At 47.7% G+C, this 22849-nt stretch overlaps 1 protein-coding gene and 1 long non-coding RNA gene across 13 annotated transcripts in view; one reads left to right on the plus strand and one right to left on the minus strand.

Annotated features, from left to right (window-relative positions):
- The window catches only part of TTC7B (tetratricopeptide repeat domain 7B), a 247390-nt gene that overhangs the window by 45312 nt on the left and 179229 nt on the right, over positions 1 to 22849 (minus strand). For 9 of the 11 annotated variants that reach the window (XM_036064446.2, XM_036064456.2, XM_036064453.2 and 6 more), the window contains 4 exons: positions 21594 to 21710; positions 14509 to 14606; positions 9841 to 10005; positions 7425 to 7475 (listed from right to left, as the gene is read on the minus strand). In XM_036064446.2, coding sequence (XP_035920339.1) covers positions 7425 to 7475; positions 9841 to 10005; positions 14509 to 14606; positions 21594 to 21710 — 431 coding nt within the window. The remainder of the gene's footprint in view (positions 1 to 7424; positions 7476 to 9840; positions 10006 to 14508; positions 14607 to 21593; positions 21711 to 22849) is intronic. The other 2 variants (XM_036064449.2, XM_036064452.2) reach the window with 2 other exon arrangements.
- Positions 18637 to 22372, plus strand: LOC118518027 (uncharacterized). Of its 2 annotated transcripts, none has more exons than XR_013440806.1 (3): positions 18637 to 18771; positions 19034 to 19214; positions 22087 to 22372. It is a non-coding gene; the product is annotated as an uncharacterized LOC118518027 (long non-coding RNA). The 2 variants fall into 2 exon arrangements; XR_004908415.2 differs by lacking the exon at positions 22087 to 22372 and adding an exon at positions 19336 to 19406.

The following is a 22849-nucleotide window of genomic DNA, read 5'->3' on the forward strand; positions in this document are numbered from 1 at the left end:
TGGTGGAGGGGGCTCACGGAGGCAGACAGAAACCAGACTGGGAATCCGCCTTCTGTGGATAATCCACACAGAGCACCCACGAGGACGAGCGAGAGGAGAGCGCCTCTGGGGATGGACAGTGAGTCCTGCAGAGGGAACCAGGACACATGGGAGGAGGAACCGGAGGCCGAGTTAAAAGACGCCAGTCGATGCCATTATGATCCAGAACTCACGGAGCTCAGCTAAGGACTGACCCTTGCTTAGACAAAGTGTGTCTGACTACTTAAAAAAAAAAAAAAAAAAAAAATCAAAACAGCAAAATGATTAGACTGCTGTTGATTATTTTGGTCTTGTTTTGTTTTGGACTTGCCATGGAAAAGAAATATTTTAACTTTGAGAACAAGGATTTGATACAATTTTCCTGAGAACTTTAGTAGCAACTGTCAGCTAAATAAACAAGGTTGCTGCATATTCTGACGTCACCACGTCACCACGCTGGCTCGCCTTCTCATCGCCTGCCTTGAACAGTGGTTCTCAACCTTGGCTTCGGGTCAGAATTCCTTGGGGACTTAAAAGACCATGATGTCATAGCTGGCCCCATCACTAACTCTAGGGGGGAGGGCAGGCCTCTTGCTAATCGCCTAGGTGATTCCGCTCTGTGGTTGGGAGACCCAACCACCTGGAGAGACAGAAAGCAGTTTTTACTAACATTTGGTCAAGAAAAGCCTGCAGGAATATTCGACACACGCCAGGCAGGGAGCATGAGCTCCCCTGCTTCCCTGCAGCCCTGAGACCCTGGGGAACAGAGTTCCAGGAAGATCTTGTTCTTTAGAACACTGATTCTCAATTCTCCTGGTCTCAGGATCCTTTTATAGACTCTGCAGAGTCCCTGAGACCCCTGCCAGAGATTTTGCTTCCATGGGTTATATGTATTGATGTTTTTGCCACATTGGAAATCAAAACTGAGAAATGCTTAAAATACCTCGCCATTAATTCATTTGCAACTAACAATAATAAACAAATACTGAAGAAAAAGTCAACCCGTTTTCTCCTAGGTTCTATGGGTCCCTTGCTACGAGGACCTGTGACTTTTGGAGGGGCTAATTTTGGTTTTTGGATTCACTATTTGGTCTGCAAACAAATTAATCAGAACCACTGTTAAAGTCCCTTCTCTTCGTGATAGCTATACACAACTAAATTAACTAATTATTCACATAATAACATGGTTCCCTGTGAATAAGGTCTGGCAAACGATGACAGTAGTGATTATCAGTTTTAGTGAACATAGCATGGCAGGTTTCAGGCAGTCCAATGAGCACTTTACGTATATATTTCATTTAACCTTTAAACAATTCTGTGAGGCGGCTGACGATGTTACTGCATGCTTTAGACAACAAAACTGAGATTTAATGAGCTTATGAATTTGTCCAAAGTCATACAGCCAGTGGGTGGCAAAAGTAGGACTCGAACAGTAGCCTAACTCCGAATCTAGCCTCCACACCCAGCTCCCGCACCACCTCCTCCAGAGGCTGCCGTGAGCCTTCCGTTTCTTCTCCCTGTCACTCCCCTGTAAGAAGGAGGTGGGCCTTGGGTCCTCAGTGCTCCTCCAGCTCCCTGTGGGTACGGCTATCCGCTGCACAGACCACACCGTCTTCTGTTAACGTCACTGTCTCTCCTCTTAGACTGTGGTTCTAGAAGACAGGAGGCAGGCCCCACATGGAGGTGCTTTCAGGGGCTGACCATGCCAGGCCCATGAGAGCTACCAGGTAAACGCTTGCAGAATGAATGAGTACTGTCGCCAGACATGTCACTGTCTGAAATCTGGAAGAGAGTGGTCGGTCCCCTCTTTTGGAAGCATGTCTGTGTGCTCTACTCTCCTGGCCTAACAATGACTCAGAGGCCAGAACCTTCATTGTCTCAAAGGGCTTCTCCGCGTGGCTGTCCTCACCTCCAACCGCCCGGACTGCAAATGACTGTGGCACATAGTAGCTTAAACACTGCACCTCACTCCGTGACTTTCCCCGTCTCTAATATAACTACACCATTTAAATATGGAGGGGAACTGCGGGTTTCCCTCCTAGTCGATCCCTTTTAACACACGCTTCGCAAGGGCAGAGACCCTTCATGTTCTAAACTAGGGACAGATATTAGAGCATTCGGGTATTTGCTAAGAATAGCAGGTGACTAATAATAAGGGCCACATTACTGAAGAGTTAATGTTGACTATTCCTGGCAATAATACAATAAGTCAAATTCTTCCATACGATTAGAATTTGGAGGAAAAAAATAAACATCATTATGAATCAGAATGGATATATCTGATAAAAACAAAACAAAAACAAAAACAGCCTGTAAGTGACTGTCTCATAGGACTGAAATGGTAAGTGCCAAAATAGATACTTTACCAAAATAGATTTTGATTTATGTAGGTACACAACTAGAAATGCTAGTTCTAACCAACATTTGTTTTTTAAAGCAACCCTTGTCTTTCTCACCAAAGCAAATGTATCCCTACAGTGTACGTGGGGGTGGAAGGGATTATTACCCTAAGGGAAATGGACAAATTGAGGCTTAAAAAAGGAATCAGAGGGAGGAATATAAGATATATTTCTAATTTGAAATCCAAGACTCTGGAGGAATGAGCTTCCATGTAATCAGGTTCAACAGGTAAGCCGGGGAGAGTGCCCGGCTGCTGAGCATCTCTTATTTACCACATTAATTCGAGATGTGCTTATCACTGCCGTAACCCTGCAGGCCGAGCAGGGCTGTGCTCTCCCAGGGCCCTCAGCCACAGGGCACAGAGGCTCTGCAAAGCAACTGAACCGAGAGCTGGTGCAGGCGGCAGAGAGCGCGCCCGGCAATCTGGTCCAGGTTCTGTGACCTAATTGTCCAAATGGTCCAGGGGGCAGCAGATGCCCTGGTGCTGAGCAGATCCGCATCTCCCCAAGTCAACTGCCTTCTCTTCTCTGCTACCCAGATGCCCTAAAGAAAATGTTATCTTGGACACCTGATCCAAAGGCAAAGTGCTACCTGAAGAACTGTTCAGATTCCTACATCCAGGGTTTTCATCTGGAGGGATGGGGGAGGATGGGAAGGCAATAGAGAGGACCCGGGGACTGCAGTGGGCAGGCAGCTCCCCACAGCTGAGAGGACCCAGAACCAAGGCCACTGACCTCAGGAAGCCGTGAGTCCGAGCTCTGAACCCCTCCCGAGGTTTTCTGACCCAGGCTGTTGTCATGTGCTGAAGCCTGTTGAGAAACCCCGAGGCAAATGGGACGCCAGGAGCAGCCAGCTCAGATTGCTGGTACAGCCAGAGCCTTCCCAAAAATCCTCTCTCCAAAGCCTGCTACCCCTGTGGCCGACCCCACACGGACCTCCGAGGGCGCAATCGCATGTGAACCCCATCTCACCATTCAAAGGGATCTCAGAGGCCACAACCTTGCTAGGCACAAGGCGTAAGACATGGCCTGGCTACTTTCACAAGCATGGTCACTGGATGCATGGCCTCTATTTATAGTCTAGCTGTCCTTCGGACTGTTCTGGTGGCACTGGGTAATCGGCTCTCGTCTGAAGGGAGTGCACCTCCCTCTCCCCTCGCAGCTTCCCAGCGTGTCGTACCTAGACTAGATCTTAGATCAATCTCTGCCCACCTGGTGCCTGGGCAGGTGTCAGCGTCCAGGCACAGGGGACAAGTGTTACATGATGTGCAACGAAAATCCTTCACTGCACATCTCACATGAGTTTGCTTGGGATTTGGGCTGCTCTTGGCTTCCCAGCCCCAGCATTAACTCGTGCCTGGTGTGCACGGATATGGAATGATGGAGCACGTGGCCGTGCCCCAAGTCCCCTCTCTCTGCTGGGCACCCACCTTCTCCCTGGCTAATCCCACAGCAGCAGATACCTGTGCTCCCCACGTTCTTCGGAAAAGAAACAGAGCCGCTCCATAACCACCCCCGGCTGATGAACCTCCGGACTTATTGCCCCTCAGTTCTGAAATGATTCCAGATTATCTGTCACTAGACTTTATTCGGCTCTCAGTTCTGAGAAGCTGTGCCCCCCAGACCATTCAAACAGGGAAGGAAGAGGCAGCAGGTCCACCTCTTCGGGACCCCGAATACTGAACAGCAATTGGAATGACTAAGCATTCTTGCTAGAGAGCTCTGCTTACAGTTTTTCATTTTTAACAGGAAAAGAACGTCTGCTTCTCAAGACAGGGCTTGAAAGTACAATCAGTCCGACGCTGCAGACTGCAGGCAGCCCGGTGACCCTCTCTCACCTGCCGCCTGCGCTCGAAGAACCAGAATGTCCCCGGGGCTGCAGGAGGCAGCAGCTCGGGAGCCAGCGAGGACGGTCCACTCTCACATCAAGCCCCAAGCTAGGCACGTTGTCTCTATACTTTCTTTTTGGTTTTAACGTTAAACATTTTGCCCCCCCCCCCGCCCCCGCCCCCACGGGTGTTAGGGCAATTCCCATCTTTGCTGGAGGCAGTCCTGCTTCTCTGAGGAGGCGGACTTGGGCTGGGAGGCGCTCCTCCCTGCTCTCTGAGGCAGTCTGCCAGTGTAATAGGGGCGTGGAACCCCAGCGCCTGGCAGGTGCCCGCCGTTCCCGCCCGATCCCCATGGACAATGAGGCCTCTCCTGCTTGCGGGTTCCTCTGATGAATAACTTTGGTCCCCGTTCTAGGAGCTACTTCCCTTTTTCACGGAGTGGGAAAGAGATTAAGACAGCCAAGTAAATCAGGACAGCCAAACCCACGGTCTCAAGACGAGATCACAATTTCCATGTGACTTTAACAGACTATCAAGCACATGGAACCTGACAGGATGTGTCTTCTCCTGAAGGGGGGAAAGCTTTAGGGAAGGAGCACCACTAAGGCGGTCGGGGGGGGAGGCGGAGACTGGGGTTTAGGGCCACCAGTGGGCATGCGGGGGTGGCCTGGCATGCTGCTGACGGGTGTTGGCAGGGCCAGGTGGGCACACGGGAAGCGTGGCGGGAAGCCGTTCACAAGCATGCGGGAAGATGCTAGCTGTTGGAGTGAGCCGAGCCGGCTCTGGGCTGGAGACAGTACCTTCTGGAGGACTACACCAGGCAGATGCTTTCATTTCCATTAGAAACCCTCCCTGTTGCATATTCATGAGGCTGTGTGTCTGGACTCAAGTGCCTGGGGAAGGCTAAGTTTGTCTTTGAATGCAGCTTCTGGGAAAAGCCTCCCCAGTTTGGGTGACAGTCTCATTACTGGACACACACTCCTTAACTTCCATCTGCGTGCTATTTATTATTGACTCGTCAATCTCCTACTAAAGTTCTCTTCAATCTCGTTTAAAGAAAGACACCACAGAACTAATTGGGGAGAATTAATTTTAATTTCATTAAAATAGCAAGAAAAGGCTCATCCTCGAATCATTAGGGCTGAATTTTTTTAACTGCCACCCCTCAAGAGCAGTGGGGTCATCACTGGAGTAACGTTTTCATATACAGATTCTAAAAACCTGACTTTATTCTGTTAAGCAGGAGCAGAGGGTGAAATGTACACCCCACTGACTAGTCATTTCCTGATCGTGAGATACATTTTTAAATGTCAGAAAATGCAAAGTCAATAATGAAATGCTAGCCAAAAGAAGAGGGAAAAAACAACGACCTTGAATTTGTTCCTCAACCGTATTTCATTTGAGAGGTGTGTTTTGTCATGAATCTGCTTATTCTCTTCTCCAGGGTTACTCGCTCCTAAAGAGAGCAGCAGTTTTCCTATCACTGGATAGAAGAAACCGAGCCAAGAACCCAAGTCGGCATTCCTGATTTTAGCACCTTCCTGGAGAGGAGAATAAAATGTCAACACGCATTTTCCTCCAAGATAATGACTGCGAGAACGCTCAAGAGTGGGGACACCTGGGGTCCCCAGGTCTAAGGAGTGGAGAGCGCGTCCCAATAGGGCTTCTCCTATCTGGCGGCCACCTCCCTGCGGGAGCCACAGCTGCCCTTAGGCACTCAGGAGGGGGCACCTGACCCAGGCTCGGAGATCAGTATGAGCTCCTGGCATGCCATAAAGGCGTGCATGAACAGAATTAGTAGACTGACGTCCTTACAGATAGGGAAGCTAAGGTGCAGGGAGAGTAACTGAGCTGCCTGGGTTCTTCTGCCGAACTGGTCCTTGAACCTAGCTTTCCTGACAGTGGAGAGCTGGGGTGGTTTCCATGGAAGATAACTAAGTCCCTTGTATAAATGCATCAAGCCTCGCTGTAACTAATGAGGGCTGCCTGAGGATTTTAATGTTACCCGACTTTCTGAAAAATCAAATCTTTTTAATGTATCTGAGGAGCCTGATTTGAAAGAACCCTGGCAGTGAAACTTTTTTTTTTCCTGAAGAACCCTAATGTGATGAAAATACCAAACATATCTCTTCTACTACGGACTTTTATTCATTTAAAAATATTTTATTTGTATGGACACTTCTAAAAGCCAGAAATAAAGTCACATCTAAGCTGAGCTGGATTTCAGAGGGAGGAAGTCATCTCCCTGAGAGGAATATTTGCTGTAAGCAGTAAAGGCTCAGATCATTCCAATGCCCTGGATCACTATATACATTAGCATTTCTCAAAATGCAGCCCCTGGAACATGGATTCCATAGGGTGGGAAAATGATGAAATTAGCTGGGGAACAAGAGGTCAAGCTTCAGAGCCTTGACTTTTTTAAACTGCAGGACTTCTCAGAGCCTTTAATGCGCCAATATGCACTGTCAGTCTCTAAGAGGGAGATGCAATATCGCTCAAAAATATTTGACCGCAGAGAATCAGCAGTCTAGGAAACATCCTTGGAAAAATAACTCACTCATGCCTCCTTAAAAGAACACCATCGAAAGTATCAGTCCTACGCCCGGGGAACTGCTTAGTCTCCTTTCAGTTTGGGTAGATGCAGGTTATATTTCACGATGTCTGTTTCGCCTTTTTAAAGGAAAATTAATTATTAGAGTTGCTTTTCTACATAGCAATAACGTTTGAACTGGAAAAAAAATTTAAGGTTCAACTGGTTCCCTCTACCCCAAATTCACAGATGACCTGCACTGGGGAGGCTGAGTGTCTCACACTTCCGATCAGCGCCAGTGGGGCTGTGGCCAATCCACCGCATGCCTGACTTGGACTTCTCTCCTGCACTGCCTCCTTTGTAATCCCTCCCAGAGAAGTACTGCCTCCCCAGTGCTTAAACCCAGGCTGCGGGGGGGCGGGGGGAGTGAGGGAGTGGGAGGGGTAGAGTGTGTGTGTGGGGAATGCGTTAGCATCTCAGGAGACATGGGCCCCAGGTGGCAGAGTGAGCAAGCAGGTGGCAGCTTCACATCCACGTCATCTCAGCATTCCCCACGATGGACAACTACAACACACGTTCCATGGTGGAGGGAAGCGTGATTCTGGAGACCCTCAGAAAGGTTAATAGATAGATTGGTAAACTACTTACTAACTGAAAAAAGGGAGGGAAAACCATGAAAGTATACTTCTGGAGAGTTGCCTTGGAACAACAAATCAAATCAAAAATTAAAACCAAGAAACAAAACATTTGAAAAATCAAAATTAAGGCTAAAAAAGCAAATAGAGTTCTAATAACCTTCCAACTGTAAGTCTGGCTGTCTCAAATTAGATTTCAGTTCAAGAGTGACACATGTTTTTCCACTAACAATTTTTTTTTTTTTTCTTTTGGAAACCAAAGAAAGGCCAACTGGGCATTTCCCTCTACATTTAAATGTTCACCCAGCACATGAAAGCTGACGAATTCATGTAATGTGTTTTGTTTCCAGGGCAGGAAATTCCAAAGGGAAGGGAAAAATAATCAAACAAGCAGTTTTCAGATCTTTCCACCATTAACCCTAATCATGATTCCGATAGTTTGTAGATTTGGGCTAGTTTTCGCTCCTATGAAGTCAAAGGATTGGAGAGAGAAATTCAGAGAACTTCAGGCCTTGGCTATCTGTCCTCAGGAAAGGAGCCGGGATTCAAATTCATTACACTTTAAATCAAGAAATTTTACATTTATCGGTAATATATGGTATGCTTCTCTAAATGTGGTAGCTATGGGGGAGAAAAAGATTCTCGGGCACATCACCTGGGTACCGGCAAGGCACTCCCTAAGGGCAGGAGATGACTCAGAGTTTCACAAAGAATAAACAACTGAGCCCTGCTTGGGACACAGCACATTCAGCAGAAAACCCAGTGGGTGCTCATCGCCCCTAACAATTTACTAATTAATCGGGTATCAGGTGTCTCACGGAAGAGTCAGGACTTCAGCCTTCAAAGGTTTAAAGGAACTCAGGGCTCTCTGGGATGTGACAAGATAAACACTGGCAGGGGGCAGAGGTAGGTGGGTTTGTTGTGCAACAGGAGTGGCCAGGCCATGGGAATCTATCATGCTGTTCTAGAACGGGTAAGATCCCATTTGAAGACAGAAAACTGGGCAAAAGGCAACGTGCGCAACAACTTTTCCGGAAAAGCTGAAGGTGGCAATTGCCCGTGGGCATTGTATTAAAGGGAAAATGTCTATTTTAAGAAATGGATTAAAAACCACATAAGCAGTTTATAAACATTATCTTCGTCTTGCATTTCATAAAGCCAGGATTGCCATGAAAGCCAAGTTCAGAACACTTAAAATGCAGCTCAGTAAAGCCAGAGTGTTTCTTGGTTTGGATGATTTATTTTAGAGGATAGTCTCATTTCTGCCTGACTCTGTGTGTGTGTGTGTGTGTGTGTGTGTGTGTGTGTGTGTGTGTGTGTGTGTGTGAGTTTAACACAGCAGGGTAGCCATCAGAAAGATGAGCATATTAGAGAAAGTGGTTCTTTCTGACAGAGGCTCCCCTTAGGAGCTTTTGTTTGGCATATAACTGAGCATTTGGGACAGGGATGAGCCCTTATAAATCGTGGATACAGAGATTAAATTTTCTGGCAGTCCTGCAGAAGCAAACATTGAACAAATGAGTGAAAGGAGGCAAGCCTGGCCCCTCCTGGTGAGACCCACATTTAAGTCCCATTTAAGGACTTGATCAACCAGTGTTTCATTTTAATACAGGAATCTGTTTGTTTGTTTCTTTTTTAAATGGACAGGTCCCCGAGCACCATAAAACAGACTTTGAAATTTCCGTATTATTTAAAAGCCAGATTAGATTAAAACACTGTCCAATTTCTCCGAATAGTTTCATAGGTTTTCACACAAACCCTGTATTTTCTTTCCTTGCAAATGGAAAACAATTTAGAGCATTGTTTCTCAAGATGAAGTACCTAACCCGTTGGCCGGGGGGATCCCCAGTGGGGATTCTATAAATCCACATGCCTGGGCTCCAGCTCAGGCTTACTGAATCGTAAACTCTAGGGGTGGGGCTCGGGGATCTGCAGTTTTCAAAGCTGTTTGTGCGATTTTAATGCACAGTAAAGTTTGAGAATCACAAATTTAAAGGGCTTATGACCATTATCTTTACGATATCACCTTGATCACTGTATGCTTGTTATATTATTTCTAAATAGAAAAATCAGAAATATATAGAAATAAATTATGTGCAAAACGTTCTAATTTGCCTTTTTAAAACATGGGATTTTTATGCATGTATATTAACTCCAGGAAAGCATACAAGTAGCTGAGAACCAGAGGCATTGTATCCTGCTCAAAATAGGTCTACTTCACTTTTCAAAGAGGAGGTTGGAACTTGGGTACCAATGTCTCCTTCTGACCCACTCAGCTTTGGGATTTTCAAATTGGCAAGATTTTTCTCTCAGATAAATTTGATGGAGTTTCCTATCCAGCTTATCAGTTAGGAAGATTATCAGAAAATGAAACATCAGGCAAATGAAGCAGGTCTAACAAGAAAGGAAAAACCATAAACCATGTTTACACAGAGAGGGTTCCTGGCGGGGACCTGGGTCATTGAATGAATGAGCTGCAGGGGGCCACACAAAGATGTCAGGTTTGGGATGAGAACGAAGATGAGGAGACACAAACAGGTGGAGAGGAGATTCGGTTCTTGAAAGAGAAGAGGAGGAGGAGGAGGAATCTGACACTAAAAAAGTGAAAGAGAAAAAAAAAAGGATAAAGGCAAAAAAAAAGCTTTAGAGACACAAAGGAAAAAAATAAACTAGCTTTTAATATACTCACATAAGCTGCAAAGAAAATGAGGTCATGTAATACACAATCATTCCTCTACTGGACAATAGAATACAAGTGCTTTTCGAAGAAAACAAATTTGTTGTTTTTTCCACTGGTTATTTAATTGTTCTGCAACAACACCATGGAATAAAAATAACTCAGATTTACCTGGGCACAGACTCGGCAGCATGATCCGCTGAAAATAATACATCTTTAACCTACAATATCCAGGACATTCTAGAGGAGACCGTTTTTCAACTGGAAAGGTGTAGACCTTGGTTATTCCTAGATTTGTTTTTTATGAGAAGCATTTATATAAAGTTTACTTGGAAGTGAAGGTTGTCCTAGGTAGAGATACTGAGGTGTAACCATAGGTCATGGTCCCAGCATTGTGACAATGGAGGGCTAAGCTTTCTAAGCTGGTCTGTGGTCAGGTGCACAGGCTGGGCACTGTGGAAAGGAAGTTGTCACCGCCACTTTCATGCCTCACCACTGGGGACATACTCAGTAACAGGGAGACCACCACGGCCACAATGAAAAATTGTCCCAGACACAATGGACCAAACTTTCAAGGTGAAAGAATAATTTTGCTTTAGATAGGTGTCTGGTAATATCTACCAATGATTAAAGATAAATCTCCTTACTCCACATCCTGTTTTGTAGGCAAAAGGAAGAAAAAAAAATTTTTTTTCATCCTCTATTTAAGGAACTACCAACTTATTCCTAAGAAAAGACAATGATTCATAGCTTCAACGTTAAGACTGTCACTCTATCTAATTCCTCTTTTCCGTGGCTGGGACCTATTAGAGGTGGGGGGAGGGGAGCCAGAGGTGACAACGGGAGGGAAATCATGTTGTTTAGGGGGCTTTTTCAATTTGCCACATCCACTTAATGAAACCAATGCCTACTCTATTAGCCACAGTGGACTTGGCCAGTCCAAAGCTTCTAGACATGGGTTCCCCTTATGTTATTCCACAGATGTTCATATGGGCGATTTTGGAGGTGGAAAGCCATATCCTAGTTAATTAACCACTTCCCAAATTGATAATGCTGAGCCTGTACCTTATAATGACCCAGATGTATAATAATGACATGGTGCTTCTGTTTTTTAAAAGTTCTTATCTCTTTGACATATATACTGGAATTTTAGTATACAAAATATGATGTCTGGGGTATGCCTTAAAATACTGTATAAAAACGAAGTGTGGGACAGAAGTGATGGATGGAAAAGGAATACTAATCGTTGAAAGCTGGTGGTAGGTACATGGGGATTCATTATATTGGTGCCTCTGTTTTGGTATATTTGAAAATTTTCCACAATAGAAAATTAAAAAAAAAAACAAACCAAAAGGAAAGAAATTTTAGTTCTGGAACACAAAAACAAGTGACCCAAGAGGGTCTGGGGCTTCACAAAGGACTCTGCCTGCACCCTGGGTAATTGAGAACGGACAGGGTCATGGTGGTAGAGGTTCACCATGGCCTTGGCCAAGTCCTTGTGGATGCCAGCACTGTGCGGCTTCGCTCGTGTTGGATGCCTGGGCCCTTTAAATTAGGGAATTCAGGAAAGGAGAGAAGCACCAGGTGCAGCACGGACCAATACTACCAGCGAGCTGTCACCTGCCAGGGCTGGGTCCTCTCACACCATAGCTGACCTCGGTCACTTTGTTTCGATTCGGGACCATTTTTACCTTGGATAAGTTCCTTTTCTCTTTTCCTCTAGAGCCCAGTTGCTTTCCTAAATGAGCAGTGCTATTCAAAACTGGCCAGCCTCCTCCCTCATGTGCACTAAAGACTGTGGCAAAGAGAAGGAGGAAGATGGCTGAGGTCCCTCGGGACAGAGCAGCCCGGAGTGTAAAGTCTGCGCCACGGAACGCCACATTGCCGTAAAGAACGTGGACATTCTCTGCGGGTGGGTATGGAGGGGTCTTCGGGACATGCCGTGAAGTGAAAAGTGCCAGGAGCTGGATGGTGTATCTACAAGTATTAGGCTATTTTTCATGTAGGGGGACATGGGAAATCATATCTATGATTATTTGCATGAAAAAAACACTGGAAGGGCAAGCATAAAGTTAATAAAAGTGGTTACCTTTAGGGAAAAACAAGATGGAGGCGCAGGGATGGGAGCAAAACTTCTCTATAGCACCTTCTGAATCAAAACTCAGAATCTGTGGGTCGTTCACAAGTCAGGCCATCCCCAAAGGTGAATGAATGAGCACGGGCTGGCCCTCTGCCTGCCCCGGAGCTCAACTACAGAAAACTGGGCGCTCTTAATCAAGATGGAGGCACCCTTTCCATTTTTAGGTGATTCTTCCTCATTTTTGTCTCTCTGATTTCAATTGTCATTTCAGAATGTTCTACCTTCATTTACAACCAGTCGGCATTGATAAGGCCTCCTAATATGGCCTTCCACACTTCTGATTCCCTGGCCTCCTGGGTAAGTAATCAGGGATGTGCAAACCAACAACTGGGGGCTCTGAGAGCAGGGCCGGTGAACGACTGGAGGGATTCCTACAAGAATCATCCTGTAGGGATCACACAACAACAATAAAACGGTCAGTGGCCAGGCCTGGAGGCTGTGCCGTTCAGGTCTCCTGTTGTTCGAGGGCATCTGGGTCAGCAACCCCACTCCGACCACCTGGGCTCCCAGAGTGAGGGACGGAGCAGACACACAAACCCCAGCAGGGACAAGGGCGCAGCAACGCCCTGACTGTGCCACATACACACCTCCCCTGGGTCCTACCGCATCTCAGAAGGCCTAACCTGGCCGGGGACACTCTTGAAGTCTCTAGGGACAATGTCCCACGGGGCAAAGGGAGAACAAATAAGGACCTCGCTTAGGTTCTAACCACCATCTGCGTTCAATGCGATGTGGCATTCAGGTCTTGGGACTTCAGGGGAAATTAAGGTCCAGGCCAGCTGGAAGGAAAGGGGGTCTGAATTTGGTAGGATTGTCCTCACGGGATCCTGAGGAGGGGGCGGCGGGGGCAGCCTCGGGCAGCCGCAGCAGCTGTTCTGAATCAGCCGAAATTGCTGCCAGTGCCACAGTGAGCTGCACCCCCTTCTCCCCGTGGTGTCCCAGCCTCACCCTGCAGTGGCTAGAGCCCACAGCCTCATCCTCCCTTGCCAGCAATGAGGGGGTTCGATAGGGTCTCTAGGAGGACTGCCGTGCTATTTAAAGTCAGAGGCTCCCCTCCCCAGGACTGCTGGTCAATGAGGGGGCGGGGATCAGGCCACTGCAGGGGGTGGGCTTCTCTGTGGCTTTGTCGGTCTGCATTTTGAGCAGTGGCCGCCAGCCCTGCTGAACTGCACTGATCTGCAATTCGTGCTGCATCCAATACCCAACACTCTTAACCTGGGAGCCCCGGGGCCCTGGGATCAGACTTCTGAAGCTGACTTTAACTTTGGTACAAGGGAACCTAGCCAAGGAAGGCAGTCTGCAGGCAGCTGTGAGCATGGGCTTGGGCGAGTAGCACATCTGGCTTCTAGAGGTGGCATTTCTCCCATCCTGCCAGGGGCAAGATTTTTCAGGAGATGGCTGTGCATACCCCAGGGTTGCTCTCTGCCTTTCTCTGGAAGGGCTTGGGCAGGAGCTGGGACCTGTCACAAGGTCAGGAGAAGGACCTGGAGGCTCCTTTCATGAAGCCAGCCCAGAAAAGAGGAGGCATGAATGGGGATGGGGATGAAGCCTTACACAGGCCCTCTGCGGGGCACCGTGGCGGTGGACGGGGGGTGAAGAAGCAACAGAACCAGCTTTCAAATGATGCTCTGGAACTACCTTTGAGGCTCGAAGCAGAGGGGAACTTCTTTATATCCTCCAAACCACCACTGAATAGTCGGTAGAACTATTAGAATTACTTGTTTGGAGTTTTGGAAATGACAGAGGTGTATTTACTCCTCTGTACTTGGGCAGATGTGGAAACGCAAATGACAAGGTATACACACTTGCTCGGGGGACAGGAGAATCAGAAGCTCAGAACCCACCTGTGTCCCTAAAGGGCCTTTCTGCTGGGGGCAGGGGGTGGGGTGGGGATGTTCCTATGGTCAACTGATTAAAAATCAAAACCTGATTTCAGAAAGATCTGAAACTTGGAGAGGGAGAAACAGAAAAGCAGAGGGGAAGCTTCATGGGGATGTGAACAATCTAATTTTAGTTTTGAATTCGAGGCTCTGAGAGCACGGGGACATATAGAAAGATCGCAAAAAGCTGTGCCAGGCAGGCGCTACCGTGTCCCCCGCTGTGAACACACACTTGAAAAGACACTGGAGAAAATGCGCCTCGACTGAGTTTAAGCTCTTAGCACGAGGAGCATTTCCGAGCCCCGTCCCTGGCAGTCTTCGTCCCACGCCACTCGCCACTCCAGGCCAGCCCCACGCGCTCTCGGACACCGCTCCGTCCCCTCTGGTCTATTATTCTCACCTGTCTCGGGATCGCTGAAGTCTGGCAAAGTAATTGTGTTAAGCTGTCGTCTGTCAGCAATGGTTCTATCTAAGAGGCTGCTCCCACGTCCAGAATCACTGCAAAACACAGCTGCAGAGGTCAGTCCTTGGAAGGGGGACAGGGGGAGAGACACAGAATCAACCATCGCCGACCCCTGACGTGCAGTAACACCTTTTGTGTGTTTGGGACGCTCCTCAGCACCTCTCCGTCGCCTACAAGGCATCCTGCGTCCTGGCTCGGCCTGGGCGGGGATCCCTTTCCATTCTCACTGTCACAAACACGCTTAAACCACACCCACAGACCCTTGCTAATTTTAGCCTCTTTGGTGTCATTATAAGACACAAAACTGAAAACTTAAAGCCAGGTTCTCCGTCCGCCTTAGAATGGGGAACTGATTGGCCTTCTGTGTTGGAAGTCTTGGAGCTCATCAAGCCCATAAATACACCACCCTCGAATTGTCTTACAAATCAATGGTCTACAGCTAAGCCCTCACTGCCCATGGAAGGCACCTGGGCATTTCTAGAAGACCCTTATGCCTAGGTCCCTCTCCAGACCAAATGCATCAGTATTTCTGGGGTCGTCCACATTTTTCTGAGCTCCCCAGATGGTTCCAATGTGTAGATAGATTTGAGAACCCCCGGCTCCTACTTTTCCAAGGGCAATCACAGCTGTGGCCTCCCTTGTGTCCCTATCTAATAGTCGTGAGATCACATAGGGAGCTGCTGGTCCCTGGCACCCCCTGACATCCAGCTTGTCCAGTGATGAGAGGCTGGAGAAGGCTGGGCCTTGAGAACACACAGCATCGTTCGGGCACCAGCCTCCAGGCCTGCATGTTACCAGCTTCCTGCACTGAATCCCCCTCCCCAGCGCCCCCTACAGAGCAGGCTTGGCACCATGTGTTTGGCAAGTCACATGGGAGACCACCTGGGGCCTAAGTGGAAAGAAACACAGGTAGGGGACCTTAGCTCCTACAGACTCTCGTTTTGTTTTGTTCTAAGAAGCCTGTAAGCAAAAACAATTGCATTCTTCTTTTTTTCCTCTATCATGATATTCCATCCAAGAAGCTCCAAAAAGCAGCACATCTATATCTTGAGGTTTGAGTCTATAACGCTTTTCTTTGAAGCTATTTTGTTTTGTCGATCTGGGGGCTCTAGGTGTGGTATTTTTTTTGTTAAGAAGTTCAAATTTTATAATAAAGGGACACAACATCCTTCCTGTATGCAGCTGTTGCTAAAAGTGGTACAAACAAGATTTGGTATGAAACTTAATATGGTTTGTAGGCTGTAATTTCCACGTCCAGTGATGTAGTTAGAGAAATCCACAGGAAACAGATGGAAACTTGCTTCAGTACAGACTATTTGTCAGCCTATACTTATTACATCATTGGATACACGTTTTTTGGAAACTGTTCTATTAATTATTTCCACAACTGTGAAACAATAACTGTCTCTGAGCAGAAGACAACATAAAAGTAGGTGCAAATGTTCATGAATCACATTACTGACTGCATATTGCTAACATCGGACTGTTCATGCCTGTATTTTTAATATAAATATTAGAAAAATATTACAAAGAGTTATGATCTGAATATTGCAATGGCTCCCCACCTCGGAGCTTTTCAGAAGATGTCATCTCAAAATATAGTGATTTTTTCATCGCCTTGGGGATTCTAGGACACACGGTAAGGTGCTAGACATTGCAGAGAAAGGATTCGCCTGGGTTTTTGATGGGTTTGCTTTGGCCATAAACCTCCAGGCTTTCCCAGCTCACCAAGTCTCATTGCCTGGGATTAGCTGCGACGTGTGCTGCTGGGTCCTGGAAGCCAGCCAGGGGTCTGGGATCTTACCTTCTATCTGTCCCTAACAAGTAGGTCACTCTGGTCCTACTCTCCCTGTGCCTCAGGGTCTCCCCTGTCAGGTGAAGATAAGGATTGTTTTCCCGCATACAGCGGCATGAGGCTGAACTGAGGTCATGTGGACAGCGCATTCAGAAGATTTATAACTTTCAGGTATACTCCATGCGTCATTATAAATACATATACCCACAAACATGCACCCGAGGTGAATGTGGCTCGCTGATTTCTGAGGACCACTTATTCCTAGCCTTCTAGTACAATGGCAGGTGCGGGGAAGCGGAGTTAAGGGCCTCCTACTCTCAATGTTAGAAACCGCTGCTAAAACCCAAATCTTAACTTGTGAGCCTTCCCCACTGTTGTAATGACACAGGATCAACTTCCCCTCCACCAGCTGAGAGACTATGGGCTGTCACATTCCTTCTTTCTTCCTCAGAGTTCCTTTTGAAAACCGTGCATAAGCAACAAGTCACTCTTCAAAACGGAGATGCTCGTTTCCGCTCTGAACGCTGTGACTGACTGAGAATTGTGCTGGTTGCTTGAAGCAAGTTTTAGTTCTACATTTATAGGGTGTGGAGTCTTAACCAATCGAGATTTGCCTTTGCAATGACCCCTGGGATATGGAGGAAGAGGCAAAGGGAGGCCCTGGCCACCCCTTGAGTCTCCTTACCTCTCTCACTCTGGCCAGTCTCTCTCACAAGAGCCTTCCTCTCTCCCCGGGGGACCCTGCTTGGGCCCCTGCCGTGGACCACCCACTCCCGCCTCACTACCAGTGGCCTCACGTCCTGTGCCTGGCCCGGAGGCTGCTGGGGGCCCCCCTCAAGGAGGACGGCAGGAAGGGAAGAACCATTCCTGGTCAATGGTGCTAGTGGAGGGTTTAGGGGGAGGACACTGGCAGGAGCCCCAAATCCACGGTATGTAAGCTGTGGATATCCACACAGGTAGACGCACGCATGCAGGTGACTTCTGTTCCCCGTCAGGACTGAACATTTAGAGTACATTCTAGTGATGGTTACAGCTATACTGGAAACTGGAAGCTTCTCTTGGAAATCCTCCACCTCCCACAGCCGCAGAGGCTGTTAAACACAAGAGGCAAGCTAGTGGTGGGCTCTGAGTGAGAGCCCGGGGGTCTTTGTGGCGACCCGGCCTCCTACCGGCTTCTGAACTAGCGCCTGGCACAGTATTTACTGGATGGAAGAGAGGGGCCTGGGATGGGAAGCCAGAGCGGGGCGGGTGGGAGAGGAGGAAATGCCTGTTTTTCTCCAGGCCCCTCACGGCTGGCTAACTAGAGTCAAGGCAAGCTCCCAATATCCCTGACCCTCAATTCTCGTCAGTAAAATGTGTATGAAAGAACATGACATTTGCCGGCTTTATGGGGCTGCTTGGAAGATGGAACGAGAGCATGCTCTGTAAAAAGAAAAGCTTCCCCAAAACGCTGGTGACTATTAATTAGTACCGGATGGGGTTTCCAGCTTCCAACTGAGGTTAGAGTAAAGAAAACTTTTTTTTTTTTTTAAATAAAAACTTTAAGTGCGATTTGCAAGTTAGCGATTGAAATAGGACTGGGGAAGAAAACATTTTCTTCCAATGACATGGCTCCGCGATGGAGATGGTCCACGTGGCAGGGGTGAGGGGGATGGGAAAGAAGTGGTTAACAATGAAAAATAAAAATAAAGGAAAGGAAGTTGGTTGCGACTTGGAGAGGCAGTGTGCATGGTGCAGGGAGCACTGATGTCAGCTCAGACCTGGGCCTGAATCAGAGCTCTAGTGCTTATTTAATCGGGAAAATTTAGGCAAGTTATTCAGCCTTGTTTATTCTCTATAAAATGGAAAGAAGAGTCTCGATCTCGCGAGGCTGATGCAGGGGCTGGAGATAAGGCACACACGGATGGCCCAGGGAAGGGTGCTGCCATCCCCAGCTGAAACGCTGACTGTCCATTCCAGGAGGCTGCCAGAACCTTCTGGTGAGGCCCTGGTCACCAGTCCCGCTGTTCTGAGTGGCTGAGCCAATGGGCACGAGGATTGAAGGGACTTGCTCCTTCACTGAGAGAGAGGAGATGAAACAAGAGACAGCTTTCTCTCCTAAAGGCAAGTAAAACTGCAGACCCAGCAAATAAATCCAGGCTTCTGAAATGACACACACCTTTGCCAAATGTATACTCGAGAGAACGCCACCCACCATTTTGCTCATAGCAGAGATGCATTCTCAGCCTGCAGGTGGAACGCTCTTTGCAAGTTGTCTAAGGCTCGGTTCAGCACTAGCTCAGTGTGATCTTCCTTCAAGCAAAGATCAAGAGGGAACGAGTTGCAGGGAACAGGAAAGCTCGGTCTCTTCTCCACGTGGCCCGTTACTGCTCCTATCTCCCTCTGTGCCTCATCATCTCACCGCGGTAGGGGCCTGGGCCAGCCCCAGGGTGGAGCTGGGAGGGGGTGGGGGACGTTGGGGAGCCCTGGCAGGCGGAGCAGAAGCCCCTCCACGAGTGAGCACGCTCAGAAACAAGGGCGCCCCGACTCAGGGAGTCAGCGTGGACCTTCTCTGGGGAGAAACCAACCACCTGCCAAGATGCTCTCTGCCCAGTTTTTATTGCACTTTTTTTTTTAAAGCAGGGATGCTTCTCATGCACTTGTTCATGCGATTCTATCCTCTTCTAGAACCATGCGTGACCTGATCATGGACTCGAGGCTGCTGGACCCAGAACGGCCCTTATCTGGAGGACAAGGAAGGATGCCATCCCTTGTCAAGACGCAGCCCTCCCCTCTTCATGCTTCATTCTTCTGCTGGGGTCATGTCTAACCCAACCATACTGTGGAGGATGTCTAAGTTTGCACAATGGTAAGGCCTACAGGAGCAACATTTATTTATATCCCAGAGAAAATAATAAAGTTTAAAAAACAATCAGGAAGCTCCTTACTAAGGGGCTGCTCAATTACCACCCCTCTCCCCCTCCCCCAAGGCTTTGGGAGTCGCTGGAAGGAGCAGTTTCCCAAACCCATGATGGGTCCTCCTCCACCCACCCCCACACCCCCTCCAGACTCTGCGCCTGGAGCCAGGGTTCCTCCCTGCTCTGGCCCTGCAAGATCCTTCAGGAAACGGAGGAAGTATGGACACAGCCCAGGCATTTGGTTAAGTATTTTTAAAAAGCTTTCCAATTCTGCTATTTTTTTCTCCTCACATTCAATATTCTTGGTTGCTAAGTGGGAGGAAATGTGGGGAGGTGGGAGAGGTGTGGAGAACGGAGGGAAAATTGGCAACATGAAGGCTGATGGGTTTATTTTCTCATTTCGAACGGGGGTACGGGCAAAGGAATGCTCCAGGACGGAAGCAACCAGCCTGGGGAGGATCTCCTGTTAGCGGCACTTCTGGCCAAGACTCTTCCCTAAATCCTGCTGCTTCTGAGAGGCCGGGAGTGGGGGGCTTTTCGGGAACATAACATGGGCCTTTTCTATTTCTGCTTACAGACTTAGAAAAGTAGGATTCTTTAAAAATTAAAATGATCTTTATTTTCAGAACATATCTGCAAAAGGGAAGAGGCCAGTTTCAGGATTATCTTTTCACCGAGAGGAAGATGGAGCATGGGGTGGTCACGTGCCACAGGCCGTGGCTGTGACAGGGATTCTTGGCTAATTCTCGTGACCCCAGCTTTGCAAGGGGCACAGGGCTGGCCAGCGTGAGCCCCCTCCCTTCCAGCTGCACTGCCCACAAGGCCCTGTGGTCACAACTCTGCCGAATGTCAGTTCCCTAACACGGAGGGCCCTGATTTTGACTTTTTTTTTTTTTTTAAGATTTTATTTACTTATTTGACAGAGAGAGAGCACAAGTAGGCAGAGTGGTAGACAGAGGGAGAAGGAGAAGCAGGCTCCCTACCGAGCAGGGAGCCCGATGTGGGGCTCGATCCCAGGACCCTGGGACCATGACCTGAGCCGAAGGCAGACGCTTAACGACTGAGCCACCCAGGCGCCCCTGATTTTGACTATTTTAACTACAGAAATAAAATCCCACATGGAACCCCTCCTGCCCTCTGCTGCTTCCCTAACGCCCATCCCACCTTTCCTCTCCCCGGGCCCTGCACATCACGGCCACCAGCCTGTCGCCTCCTGGGGGGCTGTATGGGGCAAGTGACATCCTTCGTTAGTACACATTTACGACTTGACTTGAATATTTTTAGGCTCCTGACTTTTAAGAGCCTTGTGTGGGCTGTCCGTACATCTTGCTATGAGCTTGAAAAATGTTCCAAGTGTATGAGCAGTTGTCTGAATGCACTTGAATTATTAGGTCCCTTTTCGTTAAATGACTTCCTTCCAAGGGCAGGACACACTTAGTAATTTAAACAGACGCCAGGAAAAATTGACCAGACTTGAAAATGGGCACAACAGGTTACTGGGTGTCTTTCAGCGGCGAGTTGGGGGTTAACTAGGGGGACTTTCCCCGATTATCTGCCTCGGTTGGGTGGGCACCCCTGACTGACTCCGACTGATTAAGGTCATTTTACTGTTCTGCAGGCGAATGAGATACAACTGATTTCCACCCCGTAAAAAGACAACCCCAAACCATATATTTCATTGTCCTATAGGATACTGTTTTTGCATTTCTCTGCAAATTCATTTCCGTTTATCTATCGTTCAAATTCTTCTCTGAATGAGTCTTAACATTTTACTGGTTCCCCCGTTAGTTAATGAGGTAAATGAAACCTCTGATACATGCTTATTTTATATCTGTTTGTGTCATGATTTTAACTGTTTGAAAATTATACTTTATCATGCCCATAGTGATTTCTACTCTCCTTAGTAGGACATGGCCTGCTGTCTCTGCAGGTCTTTTAAATACTACTCTAAGACCCCCCAATCTGGAGTATGTAATTGACTACTCTATCCATAAATTACCAGAAAGATGGTAAGACTTGTCTAAGAACTTAAATGAATGGCTGGTTGAGAGAAATCAGGTGGTGATCAATCGGTCACTGGGCCTTGTGGGTCACCATGGCAGCAACAGGAAAAGAAACTCCCGATCTGGGGGCTTCATCAGCCACTGGAAGAAAAGCCCCTGACAATGGAGTGTGTATGGTTCCACCACTACTTTCTGCTGCTCACGAGGACCTGGAGGTGCACAGGGCAGCAGGGGCCATGCCTGCGTGCTAACCGCCCATCAGAGATGGCCCCGGGAGGCGGGGACCCATGTAAAAACCACGCAAAACAGGCCCTGCTGGCCTCTTACCTGGGATTGGTTAGGTTGTAGCACGATTTCCATATTTGTAACATGTGCTTACAAGTGAGGAGCGCCTCATCCGGGCCCCGGCAGAGTGACTCCAACTTCACTTTGGAAAACAGTAGTCTATGATGGGGAGACAAAGGGAGAAAAAAACACAGCTCAAGCCAGAGAGTCCCCACCAGAACCACCCATGGGGCCTGGCTTAGACCCGGAAGCGACGGCACTCATTCTAGAATGGGGTGGGCAAAGGCTTGATCCGAGGGAAGCAGGGGCAGCAAGGGCCAAGGGTTCCAGAACTCCCAGTTCAATATATGGCTTTGTAGATTGAAGGCAAATGCAGGTGCACCCAATGTGACCATTTGTGATTAGGTTAAATGCATCAGTGGCTAATTTTGTTGAGAGTGCAGGAATTTTATTAAGAGCCTGCTTTTTAAAACAAAACCAATTTATTTGCAAAACTTCAAAAATTCATTAAAAGCAAATCTTGATTTATTTACAGATTTACACAGGAGATGTGACTCAGTTGATATATATGATCTACAAATCCCCTTCCACCAAGATCCTCATCATGTGAAGGTGAATAAGTCTTGTGAGCTTCGAAAAGGCACATAAAGAAGAGGGCATCTGGTCAGGCTCTCTCCTCAGATCTTCCCAGCCCTGCTACTGAAGGGCTAGGACTTCACCAGCTCACTCCATAATCACCAACTATTCCTTTCTTATTTTTGTTACCACCAATGGCTTTACCCTCTGCCCAGACCTTCTGTGAGCTAAGCTTAGACCCTTCTCTCTTTCTCGGCCTCTTGGTTATCCCATTCCCAAAGTCTACTTATGCCTTCCTGAAGACATCAGCTCCCCTGGTCCCTGAGCTCATTAGTACTATCCTTGTGAAGCCCCAGCATGAGCCCAGATACCTTTCTGGTGGTCTTCCTGTTCCCCCAAGTTGCCCAGCTCTAAGAAACTCCTTATGAAGATCTCTAAAAATCATTTTCAGTCCAAGCTCAAGAAACTACAGTGATTCCCTACTGCTTATAATAATAAGTCAAAATTCCTTATTGAGTCCTCGAAGGCACCCTGCCCACCGGCCACTCCTGTTTCACCACCCCATTCTGTGCCATGAATCCCTCTGGACCCTTCACTCCTACCAATATAATTTATTGGCCAGAGGCCAGGTTTCTTTCCTAAGTCTATGAATATACCTGCCGTGTCCTCAGTTTTATTTTTTATTTTTTTTAAAGATTTTATTTATTTATTTGACAGAGAGA

Source organism: Halichoerus grypus, chromosome 8 (assembly GCF_964656455.1).
Source record: "Halichoerus grypus chromosome 8, mHalGry1.hap1.1, whole genome shotgun sequence".
In the NCBI taxonomy this organism is placed as follows: Eukaryota; Metazoa; Chordata; class Mammalia; order Carnivora; family Phocidae; genus Halichoerus; species Halichoerus grypus.